General features: G+C 42.3%; 1 protein-coding gene across 1 annotated transcript in view; it reads left to right on the top strand.

The window, feature by feature from the left end:
- Window positions 1-14,712, top strand: part of HADHB (hydroxyacyl-CoA dehydrogenase trifunctional multienzyme complex subunit beta) — a gene marked incomplete at both ends in the record, with an annotated part of 28,852 nt that overhangs the window by 13,928 nt on the left and 212 nt on the right. Inside the window, 9 exons of the mRNA XM_080711921.1 lie at window positions 252-339; window positions 4,030-4,217; window positions 4,546-4,726; window positions 6,227-6,348; window positions 7,906-7,985; window positions 8,065-8,112; window positions 9,753-9,840; window positions 10,212-10,286; window positions 11,349-11,513. Coding sequence (XP_080568047.1) covers window positions 252-339; window positions 4,030-4,217; window positions 4,546-4,726; window positions 6,227-6,348; window positions 7,906-7,985; window positions 8,065-8,112; window positions 9,753-9,840; window positions 10,212-10,286; window positions 11,349-11,513 — 1,035 coding nt within the window. The remainder of the gene's footprint in view (window positions 1-251; window positions 340-4,029; window positions 4,218-4,545; window positions 4,727-6,226; window positions 6,349-7,905; window positions 7,986-8,064; window positions 8,113-9,752; window positions 9,841-10,211; window positions 10,287-11,348; window positions 11,514-14,712) is intronic.

Raw genomic sequence — 14,712 nt, forward strand, 5'->3', positions numbered from 1 at the left:
GTGAGTATTGTAGCCTTGTATACCATACCATAAACTTGCTACCAAGAATTTTGTAGAGTGTCTGTCAGTTAATGGATAGATGAAAAGTGTAAACCATTTCTGTGATAGATTTAATTTTGTTTCAGATATTGCTCTATAGAATATTAAAATAAACCCTTTCCCAGTTCACTATGCAGAGTAGTAGTCCTCAGGGCGCCACCCCAAGATATATGCCTTTATATTTACCCCTGCACTCATTGTGTTTCCCAAAGGCAGCCCTGGGAGCCGGCTTCTCTGACAGGACTCCTGCTCACACTGTCACCATGGCCTGCATCTCTTCAAACCAAGCCATGACCACAGGTAGGTGTCAGCAGACGCCGAAGGTGCAGGTTGATTTTCCTCCTCTGTCTTTTACAGGGTCTCAAGAAATAGCGATCTCAACAGAAGTAAATGATTAGCACAGATATTTTTGTGTTTTTTTTTTTAAATAAGGTCATATTATAAAGTTTTGGTGTGTGTGTTTGTGGTATGGGGATTGAACCCAAGGCATTCTACCTCTGAGCTACATGCCTAGCCCTATTTTAGTTTTATTTTGTGAGAGGATCTCACTGAATTGTGCAGGACCTCACTAAATTGCTGAGGCTGGCTGCAAACCTGTGATCATTCTGTCTAGCTTTCCAAGTATTGCCATTACAGTGTGCACCACCACACCCAGCAGAACTTGGGTGACAATAGTTCTCAGCCTTTTTTCACTCTCCACACAGCCCTCCTTAGCTCCTCCAGGAGTAATGCGGCTGGTTGTAGCAGCGATTGTCAGCCAGAGGAGCTGGTCTCCAGGAAGGGGCCTCGGAGCCAGAGGCATGGGAGTTTATAACCCACTAGGTTTTAAACTTAGGTGATTGACACATCCCTACTAAAACAGGGCCTTGCAGCCTCCACAGCTACACATCCCGCTTTAGTGATACACGTTTACTTTCTACACCCTTGGCATTTCATATATCATTGCCACTTCTCCTAATCAACTTGAATGCACTTGTGGGGCATTTTGTAGCATCAGCACTTAGTGTAAAAGAAAGGAAATCCCGAATGCTTAGTATCATGTGCTTTTTAGTAACATCAAGGCCAGATTGGCAGCCCAGCTCATGGATGGCAGTGAATGGTGCCAGAGGCAGCAACTGGGGGTGTTCTCCCTTCTGCAGCATTTTAGAACAGCAGAACACTTGCCAGGAGCCTTAAGGAGGGAGGGGTGCTGCCTTAGTTCTCAAAGGCCAGAATTTTTGTGTCTAACAGTAGAAATTAACATTTTCTATAGGGTGGAAAGCTTTTCTGAAAGCTAAAGTTGGGAGCATATAAAATAAAGCAGGATATGGTGGTACAGGCGGTAGTCCTGGTTTCTTGGGAGGCGAAGAGAGAAGGATCTGAGTTCAAAGCCAGCCTTGGCAACATAGTGAGACTCTGTCTCAACAAAAGAAAAAAGAAGTAAGATATTCTGGTTTAGAATATAGTCAAGAGCTAGCCGGGCATTGTGGCAAACACTTATAATCCCTGCGCTTGGGAGGCTGAGACAGGAGGATTGCGCAGGTTCGAAGCCAGCCTCAGCTGGCTTAAGGGACCCTGTTTCCAAATAAAATATAAAATAGGTCTGGGAGTGTAGCCCAGAGGTAGAAGGCCCCCGGGTTCCATCTCCAGTACCACCAAAAAAGAAAAAAAGAAAAAAAAAAAGGACATAGTCAAGAGCTGATACAATAGTTATATTCAGAAGATAATGTCCATGTGTTACTCCTCCATATGGAGGAGTTCCCAGATTGAGGGAACTTCAACTCAGGACAAGTGGGGTCCTTGGTATCTATGATGGAAAAGAATTTCAGCATGTGTCAGTCAAAACACACACTTCTTTAGGAAATCAAATGACATACATTCAAGGGAGAATGTGGCCCTTCAGAGGAAGAGGCAACTCCTTTGTCTGAGGTGTTAATGTTTACAGGGGAACAGTAGCTGGGGCTAGACTGGAGGAGCTCAGGCAGAGTCCGCAGTTTCAGTCAGTTTCCCTGCACTTGCATCATGTTACTTTTTTCAGACAAGGACAAAGGCCAAGGACGTGGCCTAGTTGCTCCAGAGTTGCTTGTTTTACATTTCAAAGGTTCATGGGACTTGTCTTTTGAGACTTACCTTTTTCTGTATCCCCAAATTCCTTTTTCACATATGGCTTGAATAAAACTTGTTTTTCTCTAGTGTCAGTGGAATGTGTTTATAGTTTTGTTTTTTGTTTTTGTTTTTTTTTTTTGGTGGTACTGGGGTTCCTGGAAGCCCTTCTACCTCCGGGCTACACTCCCAGACCTATTTTTACATTTTTATTTGGAAACAGGGTCTTTTAAGCCAGCGCGCGTGTGGCTGGCTTCGAACCTGTGCGATCCTCCTGTCTCTGCCTCCCAAGTGCGGGGATTACAAGCGTGCGCCACCACGCCCGGCTATAGTTATTTTTTAAAATTACCTTGAAGCTGGCGTGGTGGTGCAGGTACATGGTTGCAATCCCGGCTCTTGGGAGGCTGAGACAGGAGATGGCGCAGGTTCGAAGCCAGCCTCAGCTACTTAGTGAGGCTATCAGCAACTTAGTGAGACCCTGTTTCCAAATAAAATACAAAATAGGTCTGGGAGTGTAGTCCAAAGGTAGAAAGAAAGCCTCTGGGTTCCATCCCTAGCACCACACACAAAATAATTGCCTTGCCTCCAAACATGGTGGCGCACGCTTGTAATCCCAGTACTTGGGAGACAGAGACTGGAGGATCATAGATTCGTGTGGTTAGCCTCAGCTGGTTAGTGAGGCTCTCCAACTGAGACTGGAGGATTATAGATTTGTGTGGTTAGCCTCAGCTGGTTAGTGAGGCTCTCCACAACTAAGTGAGACACTGTTTCAAAATAAAGAATAAGCCGGGCTTATTCTTATGGTGGTACAGGCTTGTAATCCCAACATTTGGGAGGCTGAGACAGGAGAATCCAGGTTTGTGATCCCTGTTTCAAAATAAAGAATAAAATTTAAAAAATAAAGAAAAAGAATGAAAAAAAATAGGCCTGGGAGTATAGCTCAGAGGTAGAATGCCCCTGGGTTTCATTCCCAGTACTGCAGAAAGAAAGAAAGGGAAGGAAGGAAAGAGGGAGGGAGGGAAGAAGGGAGGGAGAAAAAAATTTAGGGCTGTGAATATAGCTCAGAGGTAGAATGCCCCTGGGTTCAATCCCAAATACCACACACACAAAAAAAATCATTTTGCTGAGCAGGGTGGCACATGCCTGTAATTCCAGTACTTGGGAGGCTAAGACAGGAAGGTTGTAGGTTCAAGAACAGCCTCAGCAGTTTAGCGAGACTCTTAGCAGCCTAGTAAGACCCTATTTCAAAACAGTAAAAAGAAGGGTTGGAGTATAGTGTGACGGTAGAATGCCTGTGGATTTGATCCTCAGTCCCACAAAAATAAACAATTCTTCTGAAAAGATGGAAACAATAATTACAGATGTAGCCGGGCGTGGTGGTACACGCTTGTAATCCCAGCATTCGGGAGGCTGAGACTGGAGGATCGCGCTTCACGGACAGCCTCAGCTACTTAGTGAGGCCCTCTGCAGCTCGGTGAGACCTGGTTTCAAAGAATTAAAAAAAAAAAAATAGGGCAGGGGGTGTAGCTCAGAGGTCAAATGCCCCTGGGTTATCCCCAGACCCGCAAAAAAAAAAATAATAATAATAATAATTACAGATGTACAAAGCTGATAAGTGTGTGTGTGTGTGTGTGTGTGTGTGTGTGTGTGTGTGTGTGTGACTACGGATTGGACCCAGGAACATTACCATCACGCTACACCCCCAGCCCTTTTGTTTTACATTTTGAAGTGGAGTCTTGTTACGTTGTGTGATCCTCCTGTCAGACTCCCAAGTACTGGGAGCGCAGGTGTGCGCCACCATGCCTGGCTCAAAGCTGATCACTTTTTACCACTTTTTAATCAAACAGCGTACTTTCAGTGTTTTGTTCTGCAAAAGATGTTCACGCACATATAACCTGTGCCCCACAGCGGTCGGCCTGATTGCTTCCGGCCAGTGTGACGTGGTTGTGGCTGGTGGTGTCGAGTTAATGTCAGATGTCCCTATTCGCCATTCAAGGAAAATGAGGAAGATGATGCTGGATCTCAATAAAGCGAAGACCCTGGGCCAGCGGCTGTCTTTACTCTCTAAATTCAGACTGAACTTCCTGTCACCTGAGGTACGGCTTGTGAGCTCTGTGTAAGTAGCAGCTCCCGTTTCCATAGCACTCTGTGGCAGAGGCTTGGAGTGAGGTCTGAGAGCAGAGGCCCAGGTGTGCTCTAGTACGTGTGGATTCCCATTCCAGGCAAAGGCAAATTATTTGGTCAATATTAGAATTTTTGAATTTGTGAGCCCTCTTCAGAGTCCTTGCTCACATACAGTTTCCTTTGTCTTGGTCTTGTTTGATAGATGGTAAATAGATTTTAACTTTTCCACATAACACCAAACAAGCCTGGGTGTCCTCTCACACCTCCTAATGTACCTGCTGCCCCTGTCTCCCTTCCTAGCTCCCCGCAGTGGCTGAGTTCTCCACCAGCGAGACCATGGGCCACTCGGCAGACCGGCTGGCTGCCGCCTTTGCTGTTTCTCGAATGGAACAGGATGAGTACGCTCTGCGCTCTCACCGCCTGGCCAAGAAGGCACAGGACGAAGGGCTCCTGTCTGATGTCGTGCCCTTCAAAGTGCCAGGTGAACTGTTACTTCATGATACTTACTAGAGAGTTCTGGAGTGCTCCAGTGGCTCCTAAAACTCAGAAAATCTTAAACGACTTTACATGATGTTTACTGATGGTTTTCAAAACACTCAGCCGTAGCCAAGCGTGGTGGCACACGCTTGTAATCCCAGCATTCCGGAGGCTGAGACCGGAGAATCGCGGTTCAAGGGCAGCCTCAGCTACTTAGTGAGGCCCTTTGCAACTCAGTGAGACCCTGTTTCAAAATAAAGACTAAAAAATAGGGCTGGGGGTATAGCTCAGAGATAGAATGCCCCTGGGTTCCAGCCCCAGTTTAAAAAAAACAAATCAGCCTTTATTCTTCTGTGTGTGTGTTTGTGGGGGGTGGGAGGCACTGAGGATTGAACCCAGGGACGTTCTACCTCTGAACTACACTCCCAGCTTTATTTTATTTTTTATTTTGAAGTAGGGTCTCATTAAGTTGTGGTAGGCCTCACTAAGTTGCTGAGGCTGGTCATGAACCTGCAATCCTCCGATCTCAGCTTCTCAAGTTCTACCTCCAAGCCATATCCCCCTCCCCTTTTATTTATTTTTTATTTTTTTGGAAACAGTTTCCCTAAGTTGTTGCTGAGGCTGGTCTCAAACCTGTTCTCCTGTCTCAGCCTCCCAAGTACTGGGATTACAGGTGTGCACCACCATGCCAGGCTTTTTTAAAATTTTGAAACAGGGTCTTGCTAATTTGTTGAGGCTGACGTTGAACCTACAAACCTCTTGTCTCAGCCTCCCCAACTACTGAGATTATAGGCATGACTTACTATGCTCAACTATTAAAGGTTTTCTTTCATGGCTTGGGATGTAGCTCAGTGGTAAAGTGCTTCTCTAGCTTGTTTAAGAAGATGAGTTCAAGCTGGGTGTGGTGGTGCACACCTGTAATCTCAGTATTTAGGAGGCCGAGACAGGAGGATACAGGTTTGTGGACAGCCTCAGCTTCTTAGTAAGACCTTCTGCGACTTAGTGAGACCTTGTTTCAAAATAAAGAATAAAAGCCTGGCATGGTGGCACATGCTTGTAATCCCAGCGCTTGGGAGGCTGAGACAGGAGTACTGCTCAGGTTCGAAGCCAGCCTCAGTGAGGCTCTCAGCAACTTAGTGAGACCCTGTTTCCAAATAAAAATAGAAAATAGGTCTGAGAGTGTAGCCCAAAGGTGGAAAGTCTCTGGGTTCCATCCCCAGCACCACACAAAAAAAATAATAAAAATTGGGGTGGGGGTATAGCTCAGAGGTAGAATGCTCCTGGGTTCCATCCCCAGAACCAGAAAAAAATAAAAAATAAAAAAGAAAGGAAAAAAAAAAGAACATGGGTTCAATTTCTAACACCTAGAAAAAATAAGCCTTTCTTCCTAGTGAGTTGGTATGATTTATATTCCACTTATTCCTGTAAGTTTTAAAGCATATTTTTCTGAAGAAGACATAGAATACTTGTGGTTTCTTAGAATTAAAAGTTTGTGTTTTTATAGGAAAGGATACAGTTACCAAAGATAATGGCATCCGTCCTTCCTCAATGGAGCAGATGGCCAAACTGAAACCTGCATTCATCAAGCCCTATGGTACAGTGACAGCTGCAAACTCTTCTTTCCTGGTAACTATTGGTGCTCTTTGTGTTTAGTAGTGACTTTTCTGTTTCTGTACTCTATATAGAAAAGCCTTAAATAGATTTATTTGTGTATACTATGAATGGAGGCTTAAAAACAGTTACTCATTATAAAGTTAAAATAGTATCCTTAAAAAAAAGTAAAAGTGTAGTTTTAAGCCCTTAGAAATCACCTACTCCAGTCCCTTCTGATACAAAAGCTGTTCTCTCTATGCACTTGGCAGGTCATAGAACTTATATTGCCTCTGCTAGGCACCAGGGATGAAAAGAACACAGTTGTAATGTAGTGTGGAAGGCTGCGGGGATGGCCATTGAGTGTGCACCACCGTGCCTGGCACAGATGCATGTTTCTCTTTCTTTCTTTCTTTTTCTCTTTTTTTTTTTTTTTTTTTTTTTTTTAGCAGTATTAGGGATGGAACCCAGGGGCATTCTACCTCCGAGCTACCCCTCAGCCCTATTTTTTATTCTTTATTTTGAAACAGGTTCTTACTGAGTTGCAAAGGGCCTAAGTAGCCGAGGCTGTCCACGAACCACGATCCTCCTGTCTCAACCTCCAAATGATGAGGTTACAAGTGTGTGCCACCATATTTAGAAATATGTACTGCATAGATACTTATTTCTGAAGTAACCTCTTTATCCATTTTGATAATTATGATACTTTTGTGTGCGTGCGTGCATGTGTGTGTGTGTGTGTTACTAGAGATTGAACCCAGAGGCATTCTACCTTCAAGCTACACCCCTAGCCTGATTTTAATTTTTATTTGGAAACAGTCTTAATGAGTTGCTGACAGCCTCACTAAGCTGTTGAGACTGGCTTTAAACCTGCAATCCTTCTGTCTCAGCCTCTCAAGTACTGGTATCGCAGGGGTGTGCCACCACACCCGGCTTATGCAAAGAATAGGCTCCTCTATCTTTGTCCTGCAAAAATGTGTCAGTGTATGTGTTTGAAATATAATTTAATAATGGATACATGAAAGCTGGGCGTGATGGCGCACACTTGTAATCCCAGCATTCGAGAGGCAGAGACCGGAGAATCACGGTTCACAGCCAGCCTCAGCTACTTAGCAAGTCCTTTCGCAACTCAGTGAGACCGTTTCAAAAAAAAAAAAAACTAAACTAAAAAACAGGGCTGGGGGTGTAGCTCGGAGTTACAATGCCCCGGGGTTCCTTCCCCAGTACCGCAAAAAAAAAAAAAAAAAAAAAAAAAAAAAAAAGAATGCATGAAGTTTGTTATGTAGATTCTTGTAAGTATAATGAGTTAGTACACTAAGAAATAGGATCTAGAAGATGGCTCAGAAAGACCTCCAGTCAGGTGTGGTGGAACATAATTGTAACCCCAGTACTTAGGAGGCTGAAACAGCAGGATCAGAGGTTCAAGGCCAGCCTCAGCAACTTAACAAGTCTTGTTTCAAAATTTAAAAATAAAGTGCTGAGGTGTAGCTTGGAATTAGAATGCCCCTGGGTTCAATCACCAGTACTGAAAAAAACTGAGAGACCATTCAACAGGTTAGAGAATTTAACTTTTTTGTCTGGTTAACATTTCAGACTGATGGTGCTTCTGCAATGCTCATTATGGCAGAGGACAAAGCTCTGGCCATGGGTTATAAGCCCAAGGCATATTTGAGGTAAAGTAAATGTTCGAGCAAATTGCCTGTGGGTTCTTTATGTTATTACTGAAGCTAACCTTTCTGTCTTTTTACCTAGGGATTTTGTATATGTGTCCCAGGATCCAAAGGATCAGCTTTTACTGGGGTAGGTAGCAGTGCATATCCCTAGATTTCTTTTTAAAATGAAGAAATTGAATGTTTTATCTGTTTCTTATTTTGCTGCAAACTTATTGCTTCACTGTATAAAAATAGCACCAGCAAATGTAATATATTGTAAAAATTAATATAGTATCATTCAGCTGGGCGTGGTGGCATACACTTGTAATCCTAGTACTTGGGAGACTGAGACAGGAGGATCGAAGGTTAGCAGCCAACTTCAGCTACTTAGGCCCTCCGCAACTTAGTGAGACCTTATTTCAAAATAAAGAATAAAAAATAGGGTTGAGAGTGTAGCTCGGAGGTACAATGCCCCTGGGTTCAACCCCCAGCACCACACACACACACACACACACACACACACAGTATCATTCTTCATCTGACATTGTACAACTAACAAACACTTGTCTATCACCCCTGGTTATTTCCAGATGAAAGATCATTAAGTATTTTTACCCAAATCTAGGGATAGATAAAAGCAAGTTACAATATTATATAAAATAAAATAACAGTATTATCCTTAAATTACATAATTTTTCTAACTAGTTTTTGCCATAACTTTATAAACTGTGAATAACAGAGCCTAGAGCCTATTCTAACAGTATTATTTAAAAAAAGAAAAGAAAAAAAAAAGGTGTAACCGCACATGCTTGTAATCCCAGTACTTGGAAGGCTGAGACAGAGGATTGCAGGTTCTTGGTCAGCCTCAGCTGCTTAGTAAGGCCCTCTGTAACTTGTTGAGACCCAGTTTCAAAATAAAGAATGAAAAATAGGGCTGGGGGGTGTAGCTTGGAGGTAGAATGCCCCTGGGTTTAATCCCCAGCGCCACAAAACAACTATATATATATACTATATATATATATATATATATTTTTTTTTTTTTTTTTTTTTTTTTTGCGGTACTGGGACATTCTACCTCCGAGCTACATCCCCAGCCAGCCCTATTTTTTATTCCTTTTCTTTTTGCAGTACTGGTGATGGAACCCAGGGCATTCTACCGCCAAGCTACATCCCCAGCCCTATGTTTATTCTTTGAAACAGGGTCTCACCGAGTTGCAAAAGAGCCTCACTAATTTGCTGAAGCTGTCCACCACCTGAGATCCTCCAGTCTCCGCCTCCCTAATGCTAGGATTACACACACACACACACACACACACACACACACACAGTTTTTGATTATTTTTTATTTTTCCTATATATACCCTATATAGATTTTACTTAAAATTGTTAAACATATACAACATTGTATTTTTTTATTGAAATGCTACAAGATGTTACAAGCATATTTTCATTTTGCTACACAAACGCAAAAGCCTCCTGACCTTTCAGCTGCCTTCCCCTCCCTCCCTGGTGCTGGCTTTCGTCAGGACCTTGAGATGAGCCAAGCGCTTTCTCCTGTCCTTCCCTTTGCACGCTGTTGTCCTGACGACATCATCACTCTGAACTTCCTTCAGTGTTTGCTTATATATTATGTTCCCTCAGTTCTATAATATCAACAGGGATGGAGGGCATGTCTAGTCCTTTATCTGTGAACAGTAAATCAATGAATAAACTCAGGTTGGGGACTATGAGGCACTCTTAAGTTAAAATTAAAGTTTTAAGAAGCTACCTTTTTTGTTTTCTTTTCAGACCAACATATGCTACTCCAAAAGTTCTAGAAAGGGCAGGATTGACCATGAGTGATATCGATGCTTTTGAATTTCATGAAGCCTTCTCAGTAAGTCACTTGACAGACATATCCAAGGGGGCTGTAGTTATCAAACATGAGTCCATGTTTGTGGGAGAGAGGAAGGCATGGTTCATAATTATGAGTAAAAAAAGAATGGGACTTTTTGAGTACTGGCCCACATTGCGGGGAAGTGTTTGAGGGAAGAGAATTGAGGGCCGCACTTAGGTGCTAGGAACAGGAGGCTCTTTATCTCTTGGAGGCCCTTGGGAAGCACTATTGTATCTCTAGGACATTGTCACTGAAAACTGATGTAAAGATTGGTTTAACTTAAATTAACTTGAAAGTTACATAAATCCATGTATGAGAGCCTAAATTAACATTAATAAGAAGGTTCTTATTAATTTATTTTCCCTTTCTAGGGTCAGATTTTGGCTAATTTTAAAGCCATGGATTCTGACTGGTTTGCACAAAACTACATGGGTAGGAAAACCAAGGTAAGTTTCTGATAAAAACTATGTTTGAATTTCCAAAGCACATTATTAATTTTAGTTACCTAATAATGAGAATATAAAAGGAAAAACTTCTTCCTCTTCTAAAAATTTTTAGTTTATTGAATATTTTATTGTTTATTGAATAAATAGTTTATTTATAGTTTATTACAATAAAATAAAATAACAGTATTATCCTTGAATTACATAATTTTTCTAACTAGTTTTTGCCATAACTTTATAAACTGAATAACAGAGCCTAGAGCCTACTCTAACAGTATTATTAAAAAAAAAAAAGTGTAATTGCACATGCTTGTAATCCCAGTACTTTGGAATTTATTCCTTAATTTAAAAATAGCTTTTAGAAATTCTTTAGCAAACATAGTAAATTTTTATGTTGTCTTTTGTTCTTCCCATTGAGCTGTATGAAAAATAAATCAATACTTGTCCTTTTTTTTTTTTTTTTTTTTTTTGGTACTGGAGGTAGAACCCAGGGGCTTTTCTACCTTTGGACTATACTCCCAGACCTATTTTATACTTTATTTGGAAACAGAGTCTCATCACGTTGCTGAGAGCCTCACTAAGTAGCTGAGGCTGGCTTCGAACCTGTGTGATGCTCCTGTCTCCGCCTCCCAAGCGTGGGGATTACAAGTGCCCACTGCGCCCGGCGACCCTTGTCTTTTAATGCTGATCTAGACTTTGTGTGTGTTTGTATGGTACTGAGGATTCAACCCAGAGTCTTTCTACTACCTCTGAGCTACACCCGCCAGCTCTTTTTTTTAAGAAGGGTTTCACAAAGTTGCTGAAAGTCTTACTAAGTTGCTGGGGTTGCTCTCAAACCTGCAATCCTCCTTTTTAACCTCCCAAGTTCTGGGATTAGATATGTACGACTGACTTAATGATATGACATGATACCTGACTTAGACTTTTTTTCTTTTGCAGTAAAATTATCTGTGATGTATCTAATAATAGTTTTTTTCCTCTGTCTACTGCTATTACTAAGCCTGGCTTGATTCACATGTTAAGTAAACTTACATTTACGTTGTATTTTTATTTTGCGGGCACCAGGTTGGATTGCTTCCTATGGACAAGTTTAACATGTGGGGTGGATCGCTGTCCCTGGGACACCCATTTGGAGCCACTGGCTGCCGGTTGGTCATGGCAGCTGCCAACAGACTACGGAAGGATGGAGGCCAGTACGGCTTGGTGGCTGCCTGCGCAGCTGGAGGGCAGGTATGTCGCAGCAGCTTCCTAGGGTCTTCCAGAAAGTCGTTGAGTTGTTTTCTTGTAAACAAAATCAGCTTACACCAGTTTGTTTGATTTAGTTTAGTGTGAACTATTCTTAAAGCAGTATTTCTGATGCCATACAACCAGGGGAAAGCAACAACAACAGTTTGTTTGAGGGATTCAGGAGGTGGGGAGAGCATCAGCTTTCATTCTGGTAACCTTTGGAAGGAAGATGCTGTTTAAATCCATGCTGAGCCGGGCGTGGTGGCGCACACTTGTCATCCCCGCGCTTGGGAGGCGGAGACAGGAGGATCGCGCAGGTTCGAAGCCAGCCTCAGCTACTTAGTGAGGCTCAGGAACTTCGTGAGATCCTGTTTCCAAATAAAGTATAAAATAGGTCTGGGAGTATAGCCAGAGGTAGAAAGCCCCTGGGTTCCACTCCCAGTACCACCAAAAAAAATTAAATAAATAAATCCATGCTGAGTTAGGCGTGGTGGTGCACACTTGTAAATCCCAGCACTTGAGAGGCTGAGACCAGAGGATTGCAGGTTCGCGGACAGCCTCAGCTACTCAGTGAGGCCCTTTGCAATTAGTGAGACCTTGTTTCAAAAATAAAGAATAGCCGGGCGTGGTGGTGCACTCTTGTAATCCCAGCATTTGGGAGGCTGAGGCAGGAGGATCGCGGTTCACGGCCAACGTCAGCTACTTAGTGAGGCCTTTTGCAACTCAGTGAGACCGGTTTCAAAATAAAGAATAAAATAGAGGGATGGGGTTGTAGTTTGGAGGTAGAATGCCCCTGGGTTCCATCCCCAGTACTGCAAAAAATAAATAAATAAATAATAAAAAACCCAAGTTGATTTTCCCTAAAATATTGATTTTTTTGCTTATAAAATTAATATATGAACTCAGCATGGTGGTGCACACTTGTAATCTCAGCATTTGGGAGGCTGAGACAGGAGGATCTCGGTTTGCGGACACCTTCAGGTACTTAGTGAGGCCCTTTGCAACTCAGTGAGACCCTGTTTCAAAATAAAAAATAATAAAAAATATGGCTGAGAGTGTAGCTCAGAGGTAGAATGCCTCTGCGTTCCAGCCCCAGTACTGCCAAAAAAAAATTTGATATATGCTCATTATGAAAATTATGGAAAATATAAAGTGTGTAGAAATGCATATAGAAAAATTAACATAATTATTCTTCTCACCAAGCACCATTATTATAAATATATTGATATATATATATATATATATATATATATATTTTTTTTTTTTTTTTTTTTTTTTTTTTTTTTGGTGGTACTGGGGGTTCCTGGAAGCCCTTCTACCTCCGGGCTACACTCCCAGACCTATTTTATATATATATATTTTTGTTTGTTTGTTTAGAAATAGGGTCTCTTAAGCCAGCGAGTCTGGCTCCGAACCTGCGCGATCCTCCTGTCTCCACCTCCCAAGCGCGGGGATTACAAGCGTGCGCCACCACGCCCGGCATGATATATTTTTCTTTAATAATAAACTTTCATTTATTTAATCAGTATAAGACCATATCTATAAAATTTTTTCCAAGAGGTAAACTGTCTTTCTAAAGAACTGAATTCATACCTTAATTTAGGAATGAACTTACCTCTGAATAACTTCCTGCCGTTCAGTTGGACATTTTTTCCTCCCCTGTGGTGCTGGGGATCCAACCCAGGGCCTTGTGCATGCTCAGCAGGCACTCGACCACTGAGCTACATCCCCAGCCCTCCATTCAGAAAATTATTATTTGACAGATTTTTTTTCCCTGTCTACCTTCCTCTCATTACAGACCCGACTTTGTTGGCTGTAGCATTTCACTCGAGGAACAAAATCCAAATGGGAAACTTGCAGTAGTCCTTTTTTTTTTTTTTTTTAATTAACCCATGCTGGACATGGTGGTACACACCTGTAATTAACAAGACCCTTAGCTACTTAGTGAGACCCTAATTCAAAATAAAATACTACTGAAGGTGTAGCTTGGAGGTAGAATGCCCCTGGGTTCAACCCTCAGTAAAAATTTTAACAAGTCAATCCTGATGTGATAAGATGTTGCCCTCCATATTATAGAAAATATTACTGATCCAGTAATATTTGAAAGTCTTTTTTTTTTTTTTTTTTGGTGGTACTGGGGTTCCTGGAAGCCCTTCTTCCTCCGGGCTACACTCCCAGACCTATTTTATATTTTTGAAACAGGGTCTCTTACGCCAGCACGGCTGGCTTCGAACCTGCGCGATCCTCCTGTCTCCGCCTCCCAAGCGCGGGGATTACAAGCGTGCGCCACCACGCCCGGCCTGAAAGTCTTTATTTATGGCTTTTCCTCGGAGACTTTGAAGAAGTAAGAGTCAGTTATTTATACGTTGAAACATTTTAGACTTGATGATCAAAAATGTCTTAATCTGTATCAATTCAGGGAAAACCCCGGTCAGTTAGGAGTGGTGCCCTCCTTATCTCTGCGCCAGGACCCCACAGGGCAGATGGCTCGTGCACAGCACTGTCCTTTGTTTTGCATGTTTGCTCCCTAATTCTTTTTGTTTGTTCTTGTTTTGTGGTACTAGGGATGGAACCTAATTTATTTATTCAGAGTGTGTGTGTGATACTGGGGATTGAACCTCTGAGCTCTACCCCTTCAGCCCTATCTTTTTTCCCTTTATTTTGAAACAGGTAGAATGTCTCTGGGTTCCATCCCCAGCACCGCACAAATAAATATATATATATATGTGTGTTTATTTATTTATTTATTTTTGTGTGGGGGGGACTGGCTTGAACCCAGGTGCATTTTACCTCTGAGCTATACTCCAGCCCTACTTAATTAGTTAAATTAGTTGATTAATTAATTAGTTTTTGTGGTACTAGGAATTGAACCCAGGGCACTCTATTTCTGGGTTATACCCCTAGCCAAATTTTATTCTTTATTTTCAAACAGGGTCTCGCTAAGTTGCAGAGCATCTCACAAGTTGCTGACGCTGGCCGTGAACTTGTGATCCTCCTGTCTCAGCCTCTCAAGTACAGATTACAGGTGTGCGCCACCACCCCTGGCTTATTTTTTATTTTGAAATAGAGTCCCCCTAAGCTGCTGAGGTTGACCTTAAACCTGCAGTCCTGTGTCCCCCTCCCAGGTGCCCACCACCATGCCCAGCTGTTACCTGATTTAATGTTCGCAGTAACTTCCTGAAGTGGGCATCATGAGCCCCAC

Source organism: Muscardinus avellanarius (genome assembly GCF_963383645.1).
Source record: "Muscardinus avellanarius genome assembly, chromosome: 15".
NCBI lineage: Eukaryota > Metazoa > Chordata > Mammalia > Rodentia > Gliridae > Muscardinus > Muscardinus avellanarius.